The sequence below is a fragment of the Oryzias melastigma genome, linkage group LG6, assembly GCF_002922805.2.
Source record: "Oryzias melastigma strain HK-1 linkage group LG6, ASM292280v2, whole genome shotgun sequence".
Taxonomy (NCBI): domain Eukaryota; kingdom Metazoa; phylum Chordata; class Actinopteri; order Beloniformes; family Adrianichthyidae; genus Oryzias; species Oryzias melastigma.
The window spans coordinates 22,342,344-22,368,227 of NC_050517.1; the positions used below are offsets into that span (position 1 = coordinate 22,342,344).

The 25,884-nt window shown below is 40.9% G+C and overlaps 1 protein-coding gene across 6 annotated transcripts in view; it reads left to right on the top strand.

Moving 5' to 3' along the window:
* LOC112152479 (transcription factor Maf) overlaps positions 1-25,884 on the top strand; it is a 99,998-nt gene that overhangs the window by 48,914 nt on the left and 25,200 nt on the right. For 4 of the 6 annotated variants that reach the window (XR_002920309.2, XR_002920308.2, XR_004948081.1 and 1 more), the window contains exon 2: positions 11,186-11,248. Coding sequence is in view for 2 of the 6 variants with exons in the window: in XM_024282087.2 (XP_024137855.1) it covers positions 4,826-5,802; positions 11,186-11,213 (1,005 nt within the window). In the remaining 4 variants the exon portion in view is untranslated. Of the gene's footprint in view, positions 1-3,981; positions 5,803-11,185; positions 11,249-25,884 lie in introns of those variants that run through there. The other 2 variants (XM_024282087.2, XM_024282088.2) reach the window with 1 other exon arrangement.

Sequence of the window (25,884 nt, forward strand, 5' to 3'; positions counted from 1 at the left end):
TCCTCAGAAATTCCCCTCTGAACTGTTGGCGGGACTGTTGGCACATAAGTAAACCACCTCTCATTTCCCATGATCCCTTTCTTGCAATCTCACAGCCCCTCTCAACTCCAAGCCTACATTATGTAACATTAGCGGTGCAACAAAATGGTGAGCATATTGGAGCTATCTAAACATACAGTTTTGAGGCAGATGCCAGTTACAGCAAAGAAAACAAAGACGTACCTGGATCTAGTCGTGTACAGCTGATGCGGAGCTTGTTGCCTGCAGATAAAAATTCAAAGCTTTTTCAATGTCACTTTTTTTTCATCTACTCCTGTTTCACCACAATTTGAATAAAGAAATGCTCAGAAACACAGTTTTAATCTTACTTTTCTTTATAAATGTCTTTCATCATGAAAGAAATGCTGCAAAAACATGTTAAAAACACAACTTTTATTGGAGTGGGTCTTTAAGGTTTAGATGTGGTTTTTACTTTTTACTGCTGTGACTCGCATAGTAACAGTTATATTATTTACCATTTTTTTAATAAGCTCAAGGATGTCATACTACTTCAAATAATCGCAGTAATACATCAAAAGTATGATCAAATGTCTTCAGGTGTTTAATGATTTCTCATTTTACCTTCATTCATAGAACACTTACAAACAGAAAAATTACAGTAATAGCTTTTGGTGGCTTCACATAATGGAAGATACCACAGTTAGTTAAGGCCCCACGAAACATTTCATTTTCAATCCTCCTAATTAAATGTGTCTCAGATGAGCCCACTGAGCCCACTCGTCTGGTTGTCCTCCATTTGAAGTGCCAGCGGAGTTTAATATATGGCATTTAACAGGGATTGAGGAGGAAAATGAAGCCTACCTCCCATTGGGAATGTAATGGATGATTATAAGGGGGTAATCTTGGTAATACAGAAATCCTTTAGTTCCTGTCATTTTATTTTAGTTCTTGTCTGTTAAATGTGCTAATGACTTTGCTATTTCTAGCATGCGTCAGATTTTAAATTGTCGGAGTGGAGTTATGAAATTCATATCTTGACGATTTGTGATTTTTTTTTTATTATTATTATTTTACCTCTGAGTAGAATGCCAGTCCAATGTAGGTCTACACAGAAGCAAGAGACTACAGGCTTATTCCTAAGTTTTTTTAGTTAGCAACCAAATGACTTGTTTTTGATCTGTGACAAGAAGTAGAACAAAACAAAAACTCTAAATCTACAGAGAAAACATGCCACATTCTGAACCACACCACCCTGACTGTCCCACTACAATTCGACATCCTCGTTGGCTCTTCATGCAGCATTGGAGGAAGGCTAAAGGTTAATTCGCTGAGGATAAAAGTATAGTCAAATACATCATGCACATAAGCCACATTATAATGGGGATATTCCTAAAAGATCTAAGAATTAATTAGCTCTAATTAGCTCAGAGCACCAGTAAAACCAATGAAAGTCCTGAAGCTCTGGTTATTTTTTTACTCCCAGGATGCATCAGTTTCCTCCTGGGGTTGAACTGTGAAAGGTCAGACAGAAGCTCATTTATGTGCACTGTAGTTGGGCTCAAACACCAGAGAGGACCAAACTAGTAAAGATGTTGTCTCATTTGAATATTCAGAGACTGAATCAAGTCACTTCTTGTCTCAGTAGACAGGCGAGACCTTTTTTTTTTTTAATCCCCCTCATGCAGGATGTCGCTAATTTGAGACATGCCATTAATTTAGCATCAGCTTGAATGGAAAAAACAATGAAGAGTATTTTTATATTTACCTTAAACAACAATATTTTGCAACACAAACGGTGTGAAAAGGAGTATTGAAAAGGAATAGACCTACATTCCAGTGAAATACGAAGTTTAAATAGGTGAACTATTCCAACAAGAATAGCTAAAAGTAGGACTTCACTTTTTCTTTCTCTCAAAGCTTTGCCCCGCCCACATAATCACTGCCAATGACTGGATATTTTCTGTCATGTGATTTTGTTTACAAGCTTTGGTTTGAAAGAGAAATGCTTGATTGAAAGGCAGTCTGAATACAGACCAAACGCGAGGTTCAGGGCACGATCCAGACCAAATTAAGCAATCCAGACCAATTCACATTTACACCCTTTAGGCACACCTGTGTAACAATATAGTCATCATGTTGATATGGCACACCTGTGAAATGGGATGATGTATATCAGCAAAGAAGAAATGCTCACTATCACAGGTTCAGACAGATTTGGGAACAATTTTTGAAAGAAATAGTTGTTTTGCATTTGTAGAAAATATTTCAGATCTTTAAGATCATCTCATTACAAAAGGAGAGTAAAAACAGAAGTGCTGTGGTTTTATTTTATTAAATAAAGTCAGACATGAAGGGTTAAACTTTCCAATGTATAGTGGAACTAATAGTTTCATATTATAATAAAATGTCTAATAAAAGTTTGTAGAAATGGAAAATATGGCAACTCTTCTTTGTCATGGAAGTAAATCTTTTTTGTGTTTGTGATCATTTTATAAAATGTACACCCCTGGACAAAATGGAAAAACACCACACCAAACAAAGACAGTAAACTGTAAAGCTTTAAAACAAATAAGACGGAAACACAATACGTACACTATACCAATAGTAGCTGTTCACCTTTTGACTCATACTAGCGCTTTAATTGATCCGCATATTTGGTTTTGTCTTATGCCAGATGTCCTCTCTGACAAATCTGGCAGTAGCTTGCTTAAGAACCGTTGTAGTAATAACATATTTTTTTGTATATTTATTTTAACTTTTAGTGAATAAAGACTATGGCCCCATCTTAAACTTGAGAAAAAAAGGAAAAAATGTTATCTCTCCATGTCTGTTCCTCAAGAGAGATACTGGTTTGGTTCTCATTATAACCTGAATTGTTGAATGTGAAACTTTATTTATAGTTAATCTTATAATTTGTTATTGCTTTATTTTTTAGTCTCCCGATAAATCCTGTACTTATCCAGTCGCCTTACTTTACCACACGTTTGATAAAACAACTCCATTCTAATTCAGGATGCAAACTTTCAAAAACTCTTTATTAAAAAAAAAAAAAAAAACTTGCACAAACGTTTATTGTGTTCACATGTCCATCTACTTTTTATAAATGAGCTAAAATGTTCAATTTGGGTGATTAAAACCTTTCAATTGGATGCATAACCTACTAGAATAGATATATTTCTTTTGTGGGTGTGTTTTGTTCCAGTTCTGTTGGGGGGACAGCAACATAAAAACATGAGATGAAACCTCTCAAATGACTAATATGAATTCAGGAGCATCAGAAGGGCTTCTGTTCCATATTCTAATGAATAAAACACGATGTTTATCCTTCCTGTCTAACATCAAGTTCCCATGAACAGTCACAGGGACCAAGAGACTATTTACTTGTGTTGGGACACCGGGGAGTGGGATTATCTGCTGGCGGCTTTGTAGTTTTCTGAAGTTTCCCCGTGTGACACGCTCCACGGAGAGTGCTCTTATTTACTCTGCGGTCCTGTGTGCATAGAAGGGCTTATTGTTTGTTCTCGTGCGCCACCGCTCCTCCTGAAGGAGCGCGCGCGCTCCGGGAGAGCTCAAGCTCTGATCAGACATGGGATTGAGACTAAAGAGAGCAAGGCGACAGACGTTTTCACTGGAGGCCAATTCGTGGGAGAGTGGATTTAATGTAGACTTGCATGTGATGATCGCGCGTGAAAAAGTGGTTTCCACTCACAGGGTGTAGTTCTCAGTGCAACCGAAAGGTGGCGACATTGGGTTTCCAAACAAGAGAAGCAGGCAGATGGGGGGGGGGGGGGTACTCCTTTTCAAACACGATCGCCTTCATCACCCAAACATCAGCTTCATCAGTGACATAAACAACAATACAGGTTTCAATCAGCTTTTATTTTGAAATTACTTAATAGAAAGCAATAAAAAGGAGACTGAAATGAACCAAATTAGCATTTTAAGATGTTTATTTATTAATAGATAATTGTTTTAGTTAAAAAAAATGAAAATCAACTAATAAATCCAGAATACATAAATAATTAGTTTATAAATTTGGTTTTAATCTGGTTTAAATCAAAAAAGAAACATACAATTATTAATTTCAATTATATAAAAACCATATAAACAATAGTTGATTTAATTATCATAATTACAAACTTTTAAGGTTGGACTCTTTTTAGAATAAAACATTTTAATTAAAAATTTAATTTAGTTTCCACCACAAATGTTCATATTAAGTCTAAAAATTGAGTCAAAATATGTTTGATCGCTTCTAAAAACTTTTCCACACTATTATGCTAATTAAGCTCAGTGACGAACACTGATTGGCTGGCCCTCGGTCAATTTCATATTTCAGTCCTGACGTCAGGACGCCTATAAAACTAAGCAATGCTTTTTACTCGTCGTCTGACTGATCCGCTGAAAAAAATCTATCAATTCTTGGGTGGAGTTTTTTTTTTTTTTTTCCTCCCTTCATTCTCCACAACTGTTTGCCCGGGACACGTGCGTGAACCTCCTCAAATTGGCGCACTAATCCTAAAAGGAGCCATGAAGTGTTAAACGGTAGAAACAGAGAGAGCGTCGCTCAGACACCCGCACGCTGGGAGAGAGGGAGGAAACAGCGCTGCTCCAATGCGTCTGTGCAACACAGGCTGAAGAAAAAAAAACTTATCGACTCACAAAAAGCCGCTTTCGCGCTGCGCAATTAGTGCGAGAAAATTCACCTTTTCCTCCGATTTTGAAGAAAATAAATAAAGAAATCAAGCTGGCTCAGTGCGTGTCTCAGCAGCCTACTTTGACAGGTGCTCCTCACCCCCTTTGGAGGACTGTCAACAGCAAGAGGATGGCATCAGAGCTGGCAATGAGCAACTCCGACCTGCCCACCAGTCCCCTGGCCATGGAATATGTTAATGACTTCGATCTGATGAAGTTTGAAGTGAAAAAGGAGCCGGTGGAGCCCGATCGCAGCATCAACCAGTGCAGCCGCCTGGTCGCCGGGGGATCCCTGTCTTCCACCCCGATGAGCACACCTTGCAGCTCGGTTCCCCCCTCTCCAAGCTTCTCGGCGCCCAGTCCGGGATCAGGGAGCGAGCAGAAGGCGCACTTGGAGGATTTCTACTGGATGACCGGGTACCAACAGCAGTTGAACCCCGAAGCTCTGGGCTTTAGCCCGGAGGACGCCGTAGAGGCTCTGATCAGCAGCAGTCACCAACTCCAGACCTTCGATGGGTATGCCAGAGGGCAGCAGTTCGGCGGCGCAGCCGGGGCAGGGGGCGCCATGGCCGGGGAGGAGATGGGATCGGCGGCCGCCGTGGTGTCCGCGGTCATCGCAGCAGCCGCAGCCCAGAACGGGGCTCCCCACCACCACCACCACCATCACCATCACCACCACTCAGCGGCACACCATCCCTCCTCCGGATCGCAGTCCGGCGCCGGCGCGGGGGGGAACCATCAGCACCTGCGCTTGGAGGATCGCTTCTCGGACGAGCAGCTGGTGACCATGTCGGTGCGGGAATTGAACCGGCAGCTGCGGGGGGTCAGCAAAGAAGAAGTCATCCGCCTGAAACAGAAGAGGAGGACACTAAAGAACAGAGGCTATGCCCAGTCCTGTCGATACAAGCGGGTCCAGCAGCGTCACGTCCTGGAGGGAGAGAAGACGCAGCTCATGCAGCAGGTGGACCACCTCAAGCAGGAGATCTCCCGGCTGGCCAGGGAGAGGGACGCCTACAAGGAGAAATACGAGAAGCTGATCAGCACCGGCTTCAGAGAAAACGGAGGCTCCAGCAGCGACAACAACCCCTCATCCCCGGAGTTCTTCATGTGAGTCCCGGAGACCCAAACTTTCATTCAGCGCAAAAGCAAAAGTTTACGCGCGGCTGAAACAGATCGTGCGCGCTTTAATCAAACCGTTTTAAGAGCTGCATGCGGACTTTAAAGTTAAAAAAAATTAGAAAAGTTTTTATTTTTAACTTTTATTGTTTGTTTTATTTGTTTTTCGCCATAAAGACAAACAGAAACAACACATTTAAGCGAGATTCAAATGACGATTTAATCAGGCGTGAATTTAACAGAATCATCTCGGTCTGTTTGGTCTGATGTGCGCATCTTCCTCCGATCTTCCTTTCTCCAAAAACTGTTAAATAAATTCCATGCGTCTTAGCAGCTTTATTTAGAGTTTATTTCGTTTAAACTATCGTTTAACAATCACATTTTTAGCAAAAATGTGTCAAATGCAAAGTTTCATGATTTATGTAAAGTTATGCATGTGTGTTACTAACATTTTCTTTTGATAAACTTGTTCATCTTTTCATTTGTCGGCCTCACCAACAGTCTGACTTTCATATTTTTATAAAAGATTAAAACTCCACTTATCTCCATAAAAGTTGGAGCCACTTGGGAACAAATGACTCCAATTGTGCGTCCTCGGTATTGATTTACAGGCTTCCGAAGGCCTTGGAGTGCGTAAAAAAGGTGGAGATTTATACACTTTTTTTCTGACAAACGAAACGAATCATTGAGATCAACAAGTGGGACTGGGGAGAGAATACAGAAAAGGGCATCGATCAGGTCGCAAAATGATTAAGGGACACATTTTTACGCAAAGCTGAAGTTATTATTTTCTTTATTTTAATTTGATTAAAATCTCCTTTATATTATTTCATTTGAAGAAAAAATGATTTATCAGAAACGCAAACTTCTTTTTTAGTTTACAACTGAAAATATCTGAGTTAAAGTTTGATTCGTTTAAATTGTTTTAAGAAAACAGTACTTTTTGAGTATGAAAATTTATTAAAATATGGGATTTAAAAACGATTTATCATGATTTCATAAACCACCGTGTTGGAATCGTGAATTTTCTTGAGTTCCTATTTCTTTTTACAATCTTGATTTGTTCAGTTGTGCATATTTCTTTACCTCCTTTGCCTAACATTTGTCTTTTTGCTCCTGACTGAAAGTTACATTTAGATTATTGCTGTAATGACAGAAACATCTGGTTCTTAGATTCTGGAACAATGTGGAGCGCATGCAAAGCGCGCGTAAATCTTTAAGATCCTCGAGCTCTGCTTGTACCAAAAAAAATATTTGGTACTAAAAAATATTTATTTTATTATTATTTTTTTTAGAAAGATACTTTCTTTTAGGGTGAACAGGTTTGCAATTATCTCTTCTCTAAAATGACAAAAAAGATGGCCTTTTACTTGTTGCGTAAAAAAGTCCGAACATTTGATCTTAAAATCCGCTCAAAAATTGAGCCACTATTATCCCAGGATTGTTTATTAAAATTTTCTTCCCTTTCCTAGAAACATGGGCTCCTAGAAGGGACGTGTAAATGATTGATTGATTAAGTGATTGATTGGTTGAGAGTAAACCTGCCCTTTTTTCCATCCACATCCACTTGTTGAACGCTGTTTGCGGATCGTTGCATTAAAAATCATACTCTTATCTGATATTTTAATGTCCAAATAGTGATCTTTAATTTTAGAATTTGGCGCAGATTCTGGTTTCATGAAACTATTATGGCCGTTGAGATTTTTAAGAGAGCACTAAGTGAAATTTGCACTAAGCTTTCACATATTCTAGAAGGGAGATCGGGTCTCAGAGCGCGCAGGGACGTGGTCCTGTCGGGGCTGACGGGTCCTGCAGAGCTGAGAGTGGCCTGCAGTGTTTCTGCTCTCTGCATCCTAAGGAGGTGAGATGAAAGCCGCAGGATCCGGGTTAAGCTGCTGTACAAGGTCGTGGCCGCCACAGTGCAAGCTCCTGGAACAACCTTTTGGGTGGAGAGTGTGTGGAGGAAAATTCCCTTTCCCCAAGTCCTTTTCTTTAATAGAGCAAAGGGCTTGGAAGCTGTGTGTTTTTGGCACTCATAAGGACCTATTTGTTCACTTCTGACAGACTCTGGCCCCTCACCTCTGGGTCACACAGTCACCTGGCCTGTGTGGCTCCCATGAAAGCTCAGCCTCTCCAGCCTGCAGGAAGGATTTTCTCTGTGATTAAGCAGGAGTGAGAGACAGCCAGCAGAGAGATGCTGGCCGCCTTCCTGCTCCTTTCAAATGATAAACGATCAGAGATGCATCCTATAGCTGAGAGAAGAGGGCCTTTTGGCGAGCATTAATTTATGGCCCTCCTATCTGATTAGGTCAATATTGTGAGCGATTTAATTACATTTGTGTTATAACCTCAGAACTGGAGACAGTAGTTCTTTCGTGTCACCTGGTTTTTTTCCTGCGAGGGCGATGGTGGGCTCGGTTTTACCCATTTGTGTTTGTCATGTGGCAGACGGGTGGTGTTTTCGGTGTAATGGTTGGTAGGTTTGCAGTGTTTGTGCTCTGTCACTGGAGAAGGATAAGGTGGAAAATTGATGAGCATTGTGGGGGCTGTGGAAATGGCGTGGGACGCTTCTCGCCGGCGTGTGTGAAGACTTGCAGACACACCGAAGGGGCAGGAGAAGCCGTGGCACTGATTCACTTCCTGTGCTGACGGAGGACAGAAGGCGCAGGAAGTAACATCTCAGGGCTTCCTCCTCTTCTCTCTGCACCGTGACACAGTCGCCACCTCCTTCTCTGGCTTTTCGCTTCCTCCCATTTCCTCGTGCAGCGTGAGCGTGCACAGGAACACACGCTGCATTATTAATCTCATCAGTATGAATTGTAATTCTATTCTCCGGCCCGGCATATTGACTTCTGCACTGTGATCATTTGCAGTCTGTCCTATGATTAGGTTATTAAAGATAATGTAGTTGTCTGCCGTCACAATATTGGCCCTCTGTAATTTAGGTCAACTATGGAAAATCACTTTGAAATTTATCAGTATTGACATTTGAATTACAGTCATGTAGGACGATTTAATGTCTCAGAATTAATAGGAAAAATGATGTGAACACCGCTCAGTGTCTGTTTGTGTGGGATTGCTCAATAGCAGTCTTTGTGCTTTAACTAGCCTATTAGATCTGCACTAATGAGCCTTTGGATGTCACATTTTTAAAGATAATAGTGACTGTAATCCTACAAAGAACACATTATTTTTCATCCTTTTTTTCTACAAAATTATGATTTTATCAGATTATCAGTGCAATTTCATTTTCGGAGGTAAACTTTTTCCATTCCAACATAATAAACCCACCCAAAGAGTTACACACATTGGCCAACAAAAGAGGAAAGACTTTCAATCTCGTTCCCCCTCGATCTGCATCTGCATCACTCCGCACCACAAACATTTACATTTAAAGTGATTTAAATCAGCGGCATTTGTTCCTCTGAGGTTTGTTCATCATCCAGACGGGCAGTGGCAGAGCCCCTCGCCTCCCCGCGCTCTTCTGCAAGTGTCCTGAGTTATGTTGTTTATTTGAAACCTAATAATTTCACTTCTCGTCTCCGTGTGTGCTAAGAATGCAGCAGTTGTAAAAGAAGGTTCTGCAGAATGAATGGAAGCTGGACCGGCATGAAGGAAATGTCCAAACTGAGAAGACTTGTGCTCAGACATGTTCGGATGTTTGGAGTTGTTTTTGAAACAAAATAAAAGATTGGGACATTTGATTATCAGAGATCATATTTTTTTCTTTTAGGAGTGTGAGGACGCAGAGCTGTGACTAACCAGTGTTTTGTTAGTGTGCGTTTGTGTTCACCTGCGCCGCGTTGTGTCGTACAGACTGGAGCTGGAGCCGTGCCCGACCCCTGTGTGTTTTACCTGCATCTCAATGAAGCCAGAGGTGATTTACCCTTCTGCTGGAGTCAGCCTCTCGCTCAACCACTCAAACAGACATTGATCTCTTTCCTTGGCAAGGTGACCCGCGGCATTGTTAGGCTGCTGCAGCCTCGCCTCTCTTTCATTTGTACCTGGGAAAGGCCTTGACCCCACACACGGTTGTGGCCCTCTGCGCGTGGACCTCACCGCCTTCTCTGATGTGTGCTTGTTTTGGTTAACTAGAGTGTGCTCATCCATGTTCCCCAGTGCGTCAGAGAAGGTTCATGTGTTGTCATTTCTGTGGCTCGGAAACTTTAGACTCTGCAGGCTGAAGATAATGCAGAGCTGGATGTCTTTCATGTCGATGGCTTTGGGTTTTCAGGTGACAACAGCCCTCTCTGTGCTGCAGGTCTGAAACCGGCAGCTCTCGTGTGGCTGCAGGGGTCAGAGTACATTTGTGCGGGTGTGAATCGGATTACAGGAAAATGAATGGTTTTCATTGTTGCTTCAAGATGGATTGAGGGGAATTAATAAACTCCTTTGGCTCATTTCTCCTTTGGTAACAAAACAACCCAAAAAAAGAAGAAAAAAAGCACAACCAGAACCTTTTCTTAAAGGATCACTCTAATGAAAATCATGTTTTTGGTGTTTTTAACATGTTCTTGTAGCATTTTTCTTGTGATAGAGGGCACATTTTAAAGAATTCAAGATTAAAACCACAAATAAATCCTTTGATATCTTAATTTTTCCACATCTGAGCTGCTGTTTGACTCAAAACCGTAGAGCAGCATAGCTCCAATACCACTTCTCGTTTTTTTTTTTTTTTTTTTGTTGCTACGCTAATGTTAGCTTAGGGTTGTGTGGAGCAGTAAGCTATCGTGAGAAGATGTAAGCAAAGCTGGTCCCGCTCACAACCCATAGGCACATTTCTGAAGCTCTGCAGAAAATATGTCTTAAAAAACAACACGGGCCTTTTGATTTTGGCTAAAAACTGAATAATCATAGTTCAAAGACCACTGGAAACAATTTTACAATCTATAAAAATGAAGTTAACTAGAATCCTCTTTATGAAATGTGTTTCAGTTTTGTAGAGTTGGTTGAATTTGTTTTTAATTTCCACTTTTTTTCCCTTTAAATCAATAATTTTCTTTATTTGTTATTTACACATCTGTGTGTGTTTGTATGTGTGTGCACAGATGTGTAGAAATGTACAATTCATTTTTATCTACTTCTTGCAAAATGCACGGAAAGACATTTAACCCACTTTTACAGATACCAACCAAAGATACGATGATGAACATTTAAATAGTTTCTATTTTTATCCGTTTTGGTGTTAACTGTCTTGTTTTTGCTCCTTTACCACTGATGTGCAGTTGCGTGAATTTTCTTCATATAAATGACCCATTTATTCACAACTCTAACCTTAACATGTCTGTTCTTCTTTTTAAACCTTCAAGTCCCTCCAGCCTCAAACTTTGTGTTTTGTGTTTTATAGTAATTTTTCTGCTTTTCCTCTTTACAGGACATCAAGAAAATTCCTCCATCTGTGATAGAGAGCTGCGCTCAAACCAACCTGGAGTTGAAGGTAACATTTTTTCTTCTGCCTCCTTCTGCACATTCTCATTTGACGCTGATTCTTAGACGCATTGAACCGTGGAAAATAACCTTAAACGTTAAACTAACTTTGTTCAGCCTTATTTAGAAAAGTTGTAAAAACACAAATATTTCAATACAGATAAACTTCCTTATCTAGTCATAAATTTAGAATACTTTAAATTATAATATGTAATTTCCCGTTTATTTCCAGTTTTGTTTTTTAGATCTTTGACACATAAAGTCTCGCTCACATTTGTGATAATACATTTTCTTGATGTTATTAGTGAGTTTTTGTTCTTTATTCAAACACAGACCCATTACTCCTACATGAAAATGTTAAATACATCTTAAAACAAACATGTATTTTTCCAAATAGACGTAGGCAGTTCTAGCCTTTATTCTTACCTTAAACACACTTGAATCAAATGAAATCTCCTTTGTACGTCTCTACCGTGTTTCATCAGTCTGTTTGTGGCTGTATTATGAGAGCTGACACGCTCAGAGCTCATGGGATGAGAGCAAAACCCTTCACCCCTGACCTCCTGATTTACTTTCATCCTCCTCTTGCGGAGAAAAACGGTGACGATTTTTACTCACAGATAGATGTTAGGATTTGTATGGCGGTGAAAGAGAAGATCAGGAGAGGAATGGACCTGCGTTTGGCTGTGGACATCAGGAGGGAAGTGAAGGGGCTGGATGGCAGGAGGGCTCCTGGCCGTGGATGCAGACAGACAGGCAGGGTAACCAGAGGCAGGCGGTGACCTTCTCTCCTGCTTGAGGATCGAAGGCTTTATTTAAAGGCCTGGTCAATGCTGGGTGCTGCTGAGGTATCAGACTTGCAGCCAGGCGACTCATCACCGCTGTAATACAACTCTCCCACGCTAACCCCCATCCCACACACACACACACACACACACACGGGGCGGGACAGGACACTCTCTGGACACCTCGGGTTTTTATCCGGTCCCGTCAAAAGACTGGACAGAGAAAACAACAGCATCAGCATCAGCTAATTTTACTGAGCAGCACAAAGTATATGTTACTTTCTTCGGATGCTGAGCACTGGGAATGATGCGGGAGGGGATGTGACGGCACAACATGGTGGTGCTGAAAGAGTTAAGGACTGTGTGTGTGTGTGGAGCACGTGTTTTCCTTCACGTGTGTGTCTGCGGCTCCGGGACACCTGCGTGCTTCAGCATTTTCTGGCTGTCAGGAGCGCCGAGGTCACAGGCAGGGGAGCAGAGAGGGCACATTAGAGGAAGCTCCAGAGCCGCCCCCCCTCCACCATCCAGTTCAGCAACCCCTTCCTTTCAACCGCTTTCTCCGCCGTCATCGCACGACTCCCAAGCAGTGACGGGGTGAGGCGGCCCTTCGTGGCGAGGGGGCAAGGGAAGGCAACAGAAGGCAGGTCAGAGGAGGAGGTGGAGGCCTCACTCACATGTAAATGTTTTTAAAGATCCATTTTTTATTTTCTTCAGAAAACTTCCCCATTCAATTTGTATTAATAAATAAAAAGAACCTGAAGGATTTAACAACACGCCTCTACCTGAACAACACTAAAGTGTACATTAGAAAACACTCTTCCACATGGAGCGGGACTGGCTCCTCTCACAAAGTGACACACTCAACTTTCCTCTACCTGGGATATATATATAACTACTACAGCTGAGACTCATTACGCTGGTTGAGTTTCCGCGGTGACACAGACATCATCCTCCATCCAGAAAATCCAGCAGACAGGGAGGATACGAGCTGAATGTACGCTCATTATAGGCCATAGTCTGAGACGAGAGGAAGCAAGCATAAGGATGTTCCAAAATACAAAAAAAGAAACCAGAGGGGTGTGTGTGTTCGGGGGGGAGTCAGTCTCGACGCTTGTAAAGATACACAAGCTGAACAACTGTGTTTAGATGTGGCTTGTTTTCAAAAATGTGCTGTGTTTTTACTTCTAAGCTACAGAATAGATGACACTTGAGGAGGCAGCTTCACCCCCGAGCCAAGCCTCTGTGCATCAACCCGCTCCTCTTTTTAACTTATGTTAATACTCCATTTTATCTCAGCAGTTTTGGCTCTTTAAGCCTGAATTGTGTTGTTTTATTCAAACATAATTAGTTGTGAAGCTGTAACAGTGGTGTCTGCGTGTGCCTCCGAGCCACCGCTGTCCTCGGGTTGCGAGTGTGTGTTCACAGCGTGATTGAAAGAGAAACTTGTAAGAAGCCGGAGGTTAGTGTGATATAATGTATTCCCCTGAACCACCGCAGCCGGCAGCCCAGGGCCTTCCTCCAGCCTGCAGCCTCCTCGTCTTCACACACACTCGTCCCACCCTCCCCTCTTCCCTGCGGTGTCTGCCCGGCGCTAGCTGCTTAGCATTGCACCCACTGTCTAATTGAATTCCAACACTTGGGCGTTAGCTCCTGATGCCATACAGATGTTAACACGGCACAATACTAACAGTCCCCAGGACGTGTTTCAACACGATTCTCCTAAAGAGAAAATCAGTGCTAAGCTCACTCTGGCAGCGCATGATTTATTCAGAGCTCCAAACTATGTCTTCTGTTTCCCCTAAAGGACCGTCTTTTATAGCCATCAGCAAATCAGCACTTCTTATCCACACATGGAGCACATGCAGAGTGTGTTTTCTCATGCTTCAGCCTGAGTGCATCTATTGTCCCTTATATAAATGTGTCTGCTGCTGTTTCTGCATCCATATTACTGCCGATACCGTCCATCCACTCTGCTTGACATCCTCACTTTTATTCCTTGGCTCTCAAACACTAGCTCTGGGCTTTTAATGGCACATATTTCCTGGGCCCGGCTGAAACGGGATGCATCTTCTCCTTGTTAGCTTGATAAATAACCGTGCTGCTGAGAAAGTGCTGAATTTTAGCTTTCAGCCTCTATTTTGTGCGGGATGACATTAATTTTAAGTGCTGAGAGGGAGTTAACTAATACAGACAAATAAATAAGGAGGAGGGAGGGAAGGTGTGGAGGTGCTGGAGTCATGGATGTTCCTTACCCCACCACACACACACACACACACACACACACACAACTCCTTGTTAGCTGTTTAGGTGGCGGCATTTGCAATATGCAAAGCTGCAAAAAGACGCAGTCGGACACACTCTCTCCACTGATGCTCCTATTGTTGACCAAACTGTCAAATCCTCTCATCTAATTATAGGGTTCAGCTTCTGCAAGGTGTCAGTCAGTAACACTCCAGGTCCTTCTTTATCTTCTCCCCATTCTGCCGCTCTTATCCGCTCTCTCAGTTGTCCTGGAATTTTGCGTTTCATCAGAAACAGAATTGAGTGTGGCGGTAACGCGGCGCCGGGTCACAGTGTACATCCGTGAGGACGCAGACAATCAAGCAGATTAGCTTTAAGACGCTCATAAGCTGCAATTTAAATAAGGAGAATAAGGGAGAAATAACATTTAAGAAAGGGAGGGGGTATCTTTCTAGTTGCAACTCAGGAAATAAGTTAAAAATTAAAAATACATTTAAAAAAGCCCACAGATATGCAAAAAAAAAAAGAAAAATGCTGTATGCTTTTTTTCCAAAAAGAAAAAAAAAAATATCTTCTACTTAAATGCACTACATTTTCTATTTTTTAATTATTTTTATTAATTTTATTTTTATAAATATATTTTTATAATTTATTATTATTATTTTTTAATCATTTTTGTTATTTTTCCAAATCAATGTTTTAAAAGCAGCGCTTTCATTCACGTTATTCCTTTTTGGAGTACTTTTTGGAACAATACTCATTTTTTTGGGTTAAAGTGGTTTCATTTTACCTCAATTTATGGTCCTAAAGGTTTTTTTCCTGAGTTAAAATAACTCAAATAAAAGTTGATCTCTTTCAGAGTTTGGTTAAAGACTACCCAAATTGGTTTATTTTTAACTGCAAAGTTTTGAGCAACATTTTAGCTTTTGTTTTCTAACCAACATCAATTCTTTTAGTGCTTTACCCTTTTTTAGCCACGGCGTGCATGATGAATTTATGTTTAGATGCATCGTTTGTCTCATGACACCAGCGAAAACCACAGCAGTAAAGCTGCTTTACAGCTGCCCTATAAAGAAAGAGTAAAAGGCTTCATAGTAAAGCAGCACCGATCGCAACTTCTACCAGCCGAAGAAACAAAATCCTCTTCAACCGTCAAAATAAATGAATTTTTTTGTCTTTCATTACTACTTTTAATGTGAAATCTGCTTTTGTATCAAGTGTTAAATTTCCTGTTATCCACAAACACGACAAACTGGAGCTGGCGACATTATTTTAACAATTTATGGTGTGGGGATAAAAAGGTCAGTGGTTGAGAAGTGGCTTCATGTAACAAAAAGATGCATGAACTCAGCATTGCAGAGCCTTCAGTCAGCATCTTGCAGCTCAGCGCTGAGGAGAAAACAAGCTGGAGTGTGTCGGAGTGTGTGGGAGTGTGTTTGTGTCGGCTGTTTACGGCGGAACCGTAATGAAACACCTCACAACAATAGATTTACTTGGTCTATCATTATTGATCGTGCATCTTCCTCTTTTGGCCTTTGTCTCATTTTGATAAATGTCTTTTATTACCGCATTTTTAAACTGGCGATGAAAGCGCGAGATGAGCTCAGATTTTGGTTTTAAAGTGATGCTTTTATTAGACCAAATCTATTTTTGTCAAAACAGGGCCCTGCTCCGCAGATGCCATGCAAGCGGTGCATGTTTCTGTTTGCAGCGCTGGGTTTAATTTCCAGGGTGTATTTATCACATGCTGTCATGGTGTGGTCACATGACCGCCTGAACCACTGCCAGCAATTAAGGCTGATAAATCACTCATTTACAGGAAGAGGAGGGACAGAGTCGGAAACAAGGGAGTGATAAGAGAGAGGGAGAATAATAAATGGTCCGTAACTCTTTAAAGGTATTTTACTCTTTTATTTTTAATGTTGAATGCTATTGTGTTGGAGCAGTGTGGTATGAACTCTTTCCCGTAAGGCTCATTGACTTCCACAGCCAGTGACCATGAGACAGATGGTAGTTGTTTGTGGTTTATTGTGATTGTGACCTAACTGCACTACTTTATTTACTGCTGGAGGAGCGTGCTCATGTGTCTTCACGTGTGCGTGCTTTTGCACTCCTGTGCATGCAAATTGTCACAGCAAACGAGAAAAAAGGCGTAAAGGAAAATTTCTGACCTTAAGAGAAGACACTTTTAAGTGGTTTGACAGTTTTTATTTGACGTGAAACAAAAAAAAAAAAATCTGTTTTGACTCTTTTCATCAGACGTTTGAGAAAGTAAATGTTTTGCGTCTGGCTGGGATGAGCTCTAACCTCATCTCTATGCAGCAGTCCAGGTTGCAGAGACACTTCAAAAGGGCTGATTAAAGATTTATGATGACAAAAGAAAAAAAACGATCCATTCTAAATGGGCCTAAAGAAGAAGAGAAGACGAGATGTGTGTTTTTTTTCTGTCATTCATTAATGTTGGTGGTCATGTATAATAAGAAGTGTAATTGAGTCAATAAAACGGTTTCCTGTTTCAGATTGAGGGCAGAAATCAGCTGCTTTGGTTGTTTTAAGTGTTTTTTGTCGTTTTCAAATGACCTGCTTACTTTGAAAGTGCATGCAGAGCTTGTGCAGCAGCTGCGTGCACACACAATGACATATTCCACAGAGGAAAGACCTCGCTGTCTGCAGCTTTACCAGCAGAAAAATCCAGAAAGCTGGTGTGAATGACAAAAGCATTCCTCCAGGGGAAAGAAATAATCTGTCTACACATTAACAACTCCACAACACAAAGTCAACAGTGTCTGTTTGGCAATACTTCACACACACTGTCGAGCGTGTGAAAATATTTCTATTTTGTGAAATACTTAGGTTTTCTCATTTGCTTTCTAAGTAAAAAAAATAAATTTTTACATTTTAGCTCCTTTTTTCTCGCATTTGCTGCAGTTTTATTGTCTGGTGTTGATAAAGTGCTGCTCTAGGAAGACTATCAGCTGAGAAAAATCCCATCTGAGTTATTTTGCGCACACGTGTGACGTAAAAGGAGGTGCACCTTCTGCTCACTTCTCTGTATTTCTCCACCTCTGGTTAAAGGCTGACGCATGCATGAGGGCAGGAAGCTGGAAGGGAGAGAGGGAGGGAGGAGAGGCGATGAGCTCGCTCAATTTATAACACGCTGACATTTCTGGACAAACTCCCACAAAACACTCTTTAGTATAAAACATTACTGAATTTCATTTATAAATTCAATCAGCTTTAAAAAATGCTGCTCCTGTCTAGAAATGTTTCATCTATTTATGCCTTTAAAATGTTTGTTCATAAAAGGTGATAACCTGTAATTAAACTTCTGTCAAATGACTCCAAAACATGAGCAACATGTCTGTTTACGATGAATCCTCTTGCAGGAATAATTGATCCGAGGCAGAAGGAGGAACGGAGTACGTCCCATTTTAAATTAAGACAGTGCACGCTTAAAAGTTCAATCCCTCGTGCTCATTGAATCTTGATGGCACAAACAGGAGCGGCGAGGTGTTCTGCGCCGCGTGTTTTATGTGGCTTTATCTTGAGTGAATTTAAGGGCTTGTAAAAAGTGGAATGTTATTAGCGTCAGACCACCTGGGGTGAACATCTGCAGCCTCACACTGCAGACCCAACATACATCACCGGTTCTCTCCTCTGCTACTTACTGTCACACACTCACATCTCCACACTTTTTTGCATAACTCCTGTTTTTTGCCACACCGGTGCGGGGTGGTCATTAAAGGGCGTCTTTCTTGAAGCTGATTGGTTAATTTTAACCAAGAAGGCTTTATGGATGAGTCTTGTTTATTTGTTTGGCTGTTTTTATTTTTTTCTTTAGAAGGGTTGAGGGATTCCACTGTAACTAGCCTCAGTTGAATAATTAGATGTTCTTTTCAAGTTCTATTAGAGCTGTTTTTCATTTTCTCCAACACTATTTTTTCATCTTCAAAGCAAAAGCTAAAACAGGGCGATCATTGCAATTTAATTACTACAAATCCCTTTGTGAATTTCCTCTTGTGTTTGTTTACATGCAGAGATTTGCCGGCTTCTGCACTTTTATTTTGGTGCATTTTACTGATTTCCGTGGGTTTGCTTCAGAGTCCGCCGCCTTCTTATGTCATTGGCGCCTTTCCTTTTATTTTTAGCGCGCGTTTGTGTGCAGATGAAGCTGCAGTGGGGTTTATTTAAATAGATAAGATGGTGTTTTTATTCCCAATCAGAGGAATCTCCTGTCGCATTTCAGTCTCTCCATAATAACCCCCAGCATCGCTGCACTCTCCCCAGACATGCGCGCATGCTGAGGATTGCAGACACTGCAGTTTTCTCCCCCCTCAGAGGTAAGAGGCTTTGATAAATGAAAATAAATACTTTTCTTCATATGAGGAAGAGGGAGGAAAGGAGAAAATGGCAGAAGTGACAGGAGGTCTCTGGCAGTTTGATGCCTCGCTACAAGTAAATATACGAGGGGGAAACAGCTCATGGAACAGTGGCTGAGTGTGGTGCAATTTAGCACTAAAACACACGCACATCTTCAATCATTGTGGAGGAATAAAAGTGAGGAAGAGAGGTGGGCTACAAGATATAGCAACTGGCCTGTGAGCTGACACATTACTCGAGTAACAGTGAGTGGCGAAAAAAAAAAAAAAGCACAAACATGATTTAGAGAAAACCAGTTTTCCTCCTTTTCCGTCTGCTCCTGGGCCTGCAAGGTCATCCAGAGCCCTCCTTTCTCTACCTTTGTCTTCCTCCACTCCTTTGGACCTCATTTCATTCAACACTCCCAAACCTCCGACAGCTCCATAACTATAACTCTCTGTGCGGCGTCCTTTCCTCCTCTCCCGTCTTCATCCGCAGCTAAATGACTCTGTCAGAAATAAAGAACACGTATCTTATCTACTGCCTCCACTCTGCTGTCTCAATCCTCGCTGACGTCACACAAATTTAAGAAAAAACACAAACTTTCACCAGCTTTTGTTGCTTGCAGTGCTGAAAGTCTTCCCCTAACTGGAGACATAAAGATATGCAGCCCACAGAGCTGCAGACAGTAGCTTGACAGAAGACAGGTGTCCACTCATTCTGTTTTTTAAGCACACACATGAAGACTCTTCCTTTCCTGTCATCCTTCTCTCCTCCCTGTGGTGTGGAGGAGCTCCACAGCTCTGTGCAGCATGCATGCTTTTGTCTCCATGTGTGTGCTTAAGCTGCAGCCACTCGGCGGGATGCCACACAGGGAATAAAAACAACGTCGGAAGGATAAAACTCATGGAGTAAACTGACACGAGCTCCAAAAGTCTCCACAGTTACAGCACAAAGAGCGGCGCAGACTTTGATCAGCATGTATTGTGATGACTTTGCCTTTCCGTTACCTGAAAGTGCTCACCCCCACAAAGTTGGCCTGCACAGGCAGTTCAGGGGGATCAGAGGTTATGAGCGAAGCGCATCGACTGGTTTACCCGTACATGAAGGTTATGCATATGTTTATTGAACCATGTCCAATTCGTCCGCCTCACCTGAGTAAATTAGTTTGATGTGTTTGCACTCTGTGATGTTCGGGGCTTGTTCTTTGTTGTGCATGCAGCCAGGAAAATAAGAGAGAAAGGGGGGGGGACCAGGCCGCTCTGAGCAGAAAGTGGAAATGTGTGTATGCGAGGATGCGTGAGAGATGAAAAGAGTGATAATTCTTCTGCTACCCCGAGGCCCCTCGCAGCCTCTTGGGCTCCCCCAGAGGTCCCCTGACAAATGCCCCAGCACAAAGCTGAGGTCTGCTAATTGGCCCCCGAGTTTGGAGTGGAGACGAGAGAGGTGTTTGTGCGCGGACACATTTCCGCAGTAAAGCCGGCGTTGAAAGAGAACCGTTTCTGCACAACATGTTGGTTTCCATTCTACTTTGAAGGAGGCCGGGAGGACATTTACGATCTCAGTGAAATCACAAACCGCTGAGAGAAGACTGAAGCATACGCAGTTCAAAGCGTCAGTCTTTAAACAGCTTGTTTCTCTAATTGTTTCATTATCTCAGTCTGCTTATTAAATGTACGATAATTGTTAATTACCACAGGAGGATTTGCAAAAGGATTTGTCTTGAGTATCAAAACGAATTAATTAAAACGAGCACATTTAAAGCTACAGCGTTAGCAGCAGGTGCACCGTGTCGGTCTGAGTGTGTGTGTGTGTGTGAGTACATTCATATTTTCAGGGCTTTTTTTTGCGTGAATCTGTTTAATTGAGATTCATAGAAGAGATTAAAATGAGATTCAAATGAGATTCAGAGCTACGAGTAGCAGCAAAGGTAATATGCAGATGGATTTAATGATGATTCAGTGCATCTTGCAGTCTAACGAGAGTTTGATTAAACCATTGGAAGCCATTGGCTGAAATCATTACTGTGATAGGAAGGAGAGCATTAAAAAAACGGAGCTGTTGTTTTACATGTAAAGTTTTCCACACACATAAATTGTAATTCTAATAAATGTTTGCTTAAAAAAATTGTAATCAAAATACAAAATCTTATGAGAGAGCAACTAAAAATAAAGTAACCAGTTGGATTTGGTGCAAAAGTGCATCAAACCACTTCAGCTCCAAAATTACCTTCTTTTTTTCATAGCTGGAATAAATGTGGGTTAAACTGTGGGTCTTTTCATTACGTTGCTTTTAAACTTATGAGTTCTTCAAGTAGTTTATTTACAAAAACGAAGACAAAGCCTGTGATTACACAGATTGTGAGCAACAAATGTAGATGTAATAATCACAGAATTGTTCCATCTACACATCAACACAAATTCGTCTTCACGTCCGTGAAGTTATGTTTTATAAAAATGTTTTACTGTTGAACATTTACGTGTTCTTTTGACATTAATGTGAAATATTGAGACATTTCAAAGCATTTTTTCTGTTATGAAGCTAAATATCTTATTTTAATAATCTAAAACAGAGGATGGTTGTTATGTTCTGCTTTTAATAAACTTATTTGAGGAATTGAAGCCATAATTCATAACCAGGTCACCATAAATGATAATTATTGCCTTTTAGCAATGATTTTTTTATGTGTTAAATGGTTGTTCTTATAGTTTTATTCTTACATTTTTTGTAGCTTTTCTGTTAAAAAACAAATATCTCTGTCTTTATATGTTTGTGACCAGGGGCGGAGCTAGAACATTGTGAGTAGGGGTTGGGAGGGGGGCAGATGACTTTGGAAGGGGGGCAAATATTGCTTTTGTTATTTGCGCAATACTTAAAGAAGCTTGTTTTGATAATTTCTTAATCTTTATTCAAAACTCATCATCATTCATCATACCCCAATTTATGCTTTTTTCCTCTATTTTTTTGTTTGTTTGTTTTTGCTTTTCCTGAGTTGAAATAAATAAAAAAGTGAGTCACTTTTTACCCCCATAGTTGGGTTAAAACCAACCCAACTTGTGTTATTTGTAACCATGTACCTCTTAGTGTGTACATGGTGATAAAAACATTTAGTACAATAAGTTTAACACACAAAACAATCTAAAAAAAGGTCAAAGAAAACGCACTTCTAGAGATTTCGAGCTTGCTCCATTTCAGCTGTGCATCGACGCTCACACGCTCACCTCACGAGGGATCGAACAGCGAAACATATATTCTGTTGGGCTGCTTAAGGCACCACAGTGGACACAAGGCTTTCCTGACTGTACAGCTGCAGTATTGATAGATGCTGCAGCAACCGAGTCTACCGTCCCACTTTATTTCAATTAGCTCACAGGAAGCAGGAAATAACCTGCGAATCAATTGTCATTTCTACAGAGCAGAAGCTGGAGGTTGGGATTTACTTTGTCCACCTATAAAAGATGATGTAGCCATGAAGAAGATTAAAGGGAATTTCCTTCTCAGAGACCCTCACATTGTCCAACAGTATATCATTAAATGTTAAGTGCTTTAAGGCTGTTACGGTTATTCTCTGATGGGGAGCGGAAATTTGTTTTCGCGCTGCATGCTGCTCTCCCCGCCTCATGCATTAGAAAGCGATCGCTTGCTCAAAAAAAAAAAACCGCAACTTAGGTCAACTCAAATTTCCATCGTCTTGCTGCTGAGTTGTGTCTACGCGGAAATTGCTGAAACGTAGGTGCTACTTTTCCTTTGTGCTGCCTTTATTCACCGATAAGTACAGGAATAGCTGAAAATTGCAGCTAACCTATGACCTCAAATCTTTATTTTTGAGACAGAAAAATGAGTAAGAACAGAAACATGTTAGCTTAAAGTTAAAGCTGAGTCACGCCTCTGCAATAAAAGGTTGATTTAAAAAAAAACAGAATTGTAATAGTGACTAAAACCAAAATGAAGAGCAGGAAGCTGAATTTGTGACAGTGGAAAGCTTTTAGTGAGGTTGAGAGGGGGTGGCCAAAATGGATCGCAAATGAGCAAGATGTAGAGAGGTTATGCGGGGCGTGATGGTATCAGAAAATACAGTCATGTATGCACTCTGCTCCCGCCAAACACACACTTGCCCAGAAACACTTGCACACGGCGCCGAATGATTTGTTTGTGTTGTTGGTGCAGTGGACTGAAGCCATGGAGGTAGTAACTGTTTGATGGTAGGCTTTATGGAGACACTATATAACGGCTGTGACAGTTTATTCAGTGCATGTCAGGAGGAGGGGATTTGTGACGCTACAATGGCTGGGACACTCCTGCAGATCCATGCACTCCCCCTTTACAGCTGCAGAAACTAGAGAGGGGAAATGGTTTTTTATGTACATTTATCTAATTAAAAGTGCTAAAAAGTTAGGAATTCTGCTCTTCTTTAGGTGATTGAACACAAATGGAGACATCATCACAGAAAAAAAATGTTTTTTTTCCACAAACTTTTTGTCCAGTGAGTTTTCCCCCCCCCAAGGTCCATTAGCTTGGTTCTCACTGGTTCTCCTCTCAGCTGGATACTATTAGCCCTGCGATTGGGTATTGAATTAGCCTGCTGATTTGGTATTGAAGGAGTGAAGACTGATGAGAGGAATTTGCGAAGCTTTCTTCCCCAAACCTCATTACTCACACTCAAAGAGAGCAGGGCTTGAAAACGCACACACGCGCACAAAACAAGCTCACAAACTTGTGTCCAGCTTCAGCGCGTAGTTTCCCATGGAAGATTTAAATAGCATCCTTCACCTGCGTTTTATTCCTCACACACATCCTCAGAACTGTGTGAAGCGTGCAGGTGCACATCCTGCAGAGACCGGAGCTCTCTGTACTAAAAAGAACCCAGCCCAGGAGAATGCTGTGTGCAACTGCTAAAGAGAGGGATGTGTGAACAGCTTTGTGCTGATTTATGCTGTGTTTCATCCTACAATAAAGATTATGGATGATGATATTGATTTAGCTGGCTGTGACCATGACTGGACTCAGGCTCTCAGGTTGGAGAAAAGAGAATTTAGCTGATTATCATTCTCAGACGCAGTCAGGAGGCCGTTTTTATCTGCGAATGTGTGAAGATGTATGTGTATGGGTTAGATCATCCTCTGTATTAGAGGCAGCGCGGCTCTATCCTTTAGTGTTTGTGAAAAGGATGAACCCTTTTCCTGTCCTCCTCCTTCTGGAGCCAGAGAGGGAGCAGCGGGTGTTCCCAGCAGTGCAGCGCGGCGGACCGGGAGGGAAAGAGGAAGTTATTGACTCCACTTTGATTTAACCTCTCCTGCCTGATCCTCAAAGCCGCCAGACACATGCAGATCAGGGAATTCTTGGAAAAAACTGCCAGACGGACCAAACCAAGACGAACAGACAGCAACCACATTTATTTTTGTGACGCACTTATAAACAGAAGTTTAGTTCGTCAGCTTCATTGTCTGTGCTGAAAAGTCAAATTTTGATGTTTTGGACTCCGAAAAGTAAGTGAGAGGAGACTAAAAAACAGTTATGGAAGCAGATGCAATTGATTTACCAAAAGAAGGTTCAGATAGTTTTCCTTCTGGTTGCTTCAGTTCCAATCACTTTAATTAATTATATGTCAAAGATTTGATTTCGTGTTGTTTTGTGTAATTCTTCTGTGTTAACCGTCCACAAACCTTTTCTTCTTTGGCTCTCCATTTATTTATTTTAGCCACATAATAATCCATCACACACTAACAGCTGAGTCAGATTTATGTTCATTTTCTTTGTTTTGTTCTCATATTTTGTCTTGTTTTCTTCTTTCATTTATTACAACCTGATTTTTCCTCAACAGAAGACGCCCCACAGCCTCACAACAGTCACACTCCAGAATATAATTATTCATTAAAGTTTGTTATATATGTCGGTTTTTGCTAATTTTACAACTACGACAGTCCTGCTGACAGCAAAGTACACAGTTTTCTAACAGCAGAGTTTTTGCATTTTAATTTATTATTACATTATGGTCAATATATTCAAATTGTAATCCTTTTTTATCATTTGTAACACATAATTTAAAATCTTTTACACATTTTTTTGTGGTTGTGACATTGGAAAGGTACAATATCGTCTTAGATTTGAATGAATGACAAAATAATTAATTCATAAACAAATAAAAGGAGTAGTTCAGGGATGTTTCTGGAAAACAAATCAAAGTGATCATCTTTCCTTCACTGTGCTTAGCTTTTAGACTGTTTGTGATGATGCCGTCAAAAATTTGAACTGCTTTATTTTGGTCTCAAAGACCATTGATCAGAAACAAACTTTTTTTTTCTTCATTTTAATAAATGTAGATCTTTTTTTCTTTTTTAAAGATAAAGGATTCTCCTCTGGCATTTCTCTGTCACAAACTTTCTTAACAGCTAACCTGAGGCCGGTCGAGACAGACATTGAAACTTGATTTAAAAGTCTGAGCGTTGCACAGTGTGAGCTCCAGATAAACTTTAGCAAAATGTATAGACGACCCCAAAGCAGCAGGAGGTCACTCTAAGTTACATTTCTCCCGTTTTACATGCAATTTCAGAAATTTCATCTCTACAAATAATGTTCTGCTGTTCATTTTAATTTTTTATTTTATGTTATTTATTCTAACCTTGTAATGGTTTGAGTTTTTATGAAGTCGAGAGAGTATCTGTGTGCTTTCATGTCCCACATTTAGAACAGGGCTCCACTATTTGAACATTTTGTTGCTGGAGTCAAAAGCGTCAGCACAATCCTAATACATCCATAATTTCCAACTGCAGCTGCTACAATTACAAGTAATATGACTGAATTCTGCTATGCTAAACACTGTTAGAGTTGTTGAACAGGACAATGGTGCCAAAGTGCACTCGTCTTTAATTAATTACCCGCTTTTGTTTCTCAGGGCGATACACAAACTCGTATAACACACACACTCACTAAGAAACAGACAAGAATTTGGCTTTTAGAGGAAAAATGAGGAAGTGAGGAAGAGAGGAAGAATGTAATATCAGCAGGCTATCTATCCTTTTCTTCCACTGGTGCATCCCAATCCTCTTTGGAAATAACAAATGCATAAAGGAAGCACAACACAAATATATCTGCCTGGCTCAGATAGATAGTGCTATGCTAGAGTTTAATACCCTTATGTAAACCAGTAACAATCAAGCCCTAACACACACCCCCACATCACCACTAAGGGGACAATAAGAAACAGGCTCTATTCTGTCTCTCTAGATATGAACAGGGAGAAGTGATTTTGTATGTGAGCGTG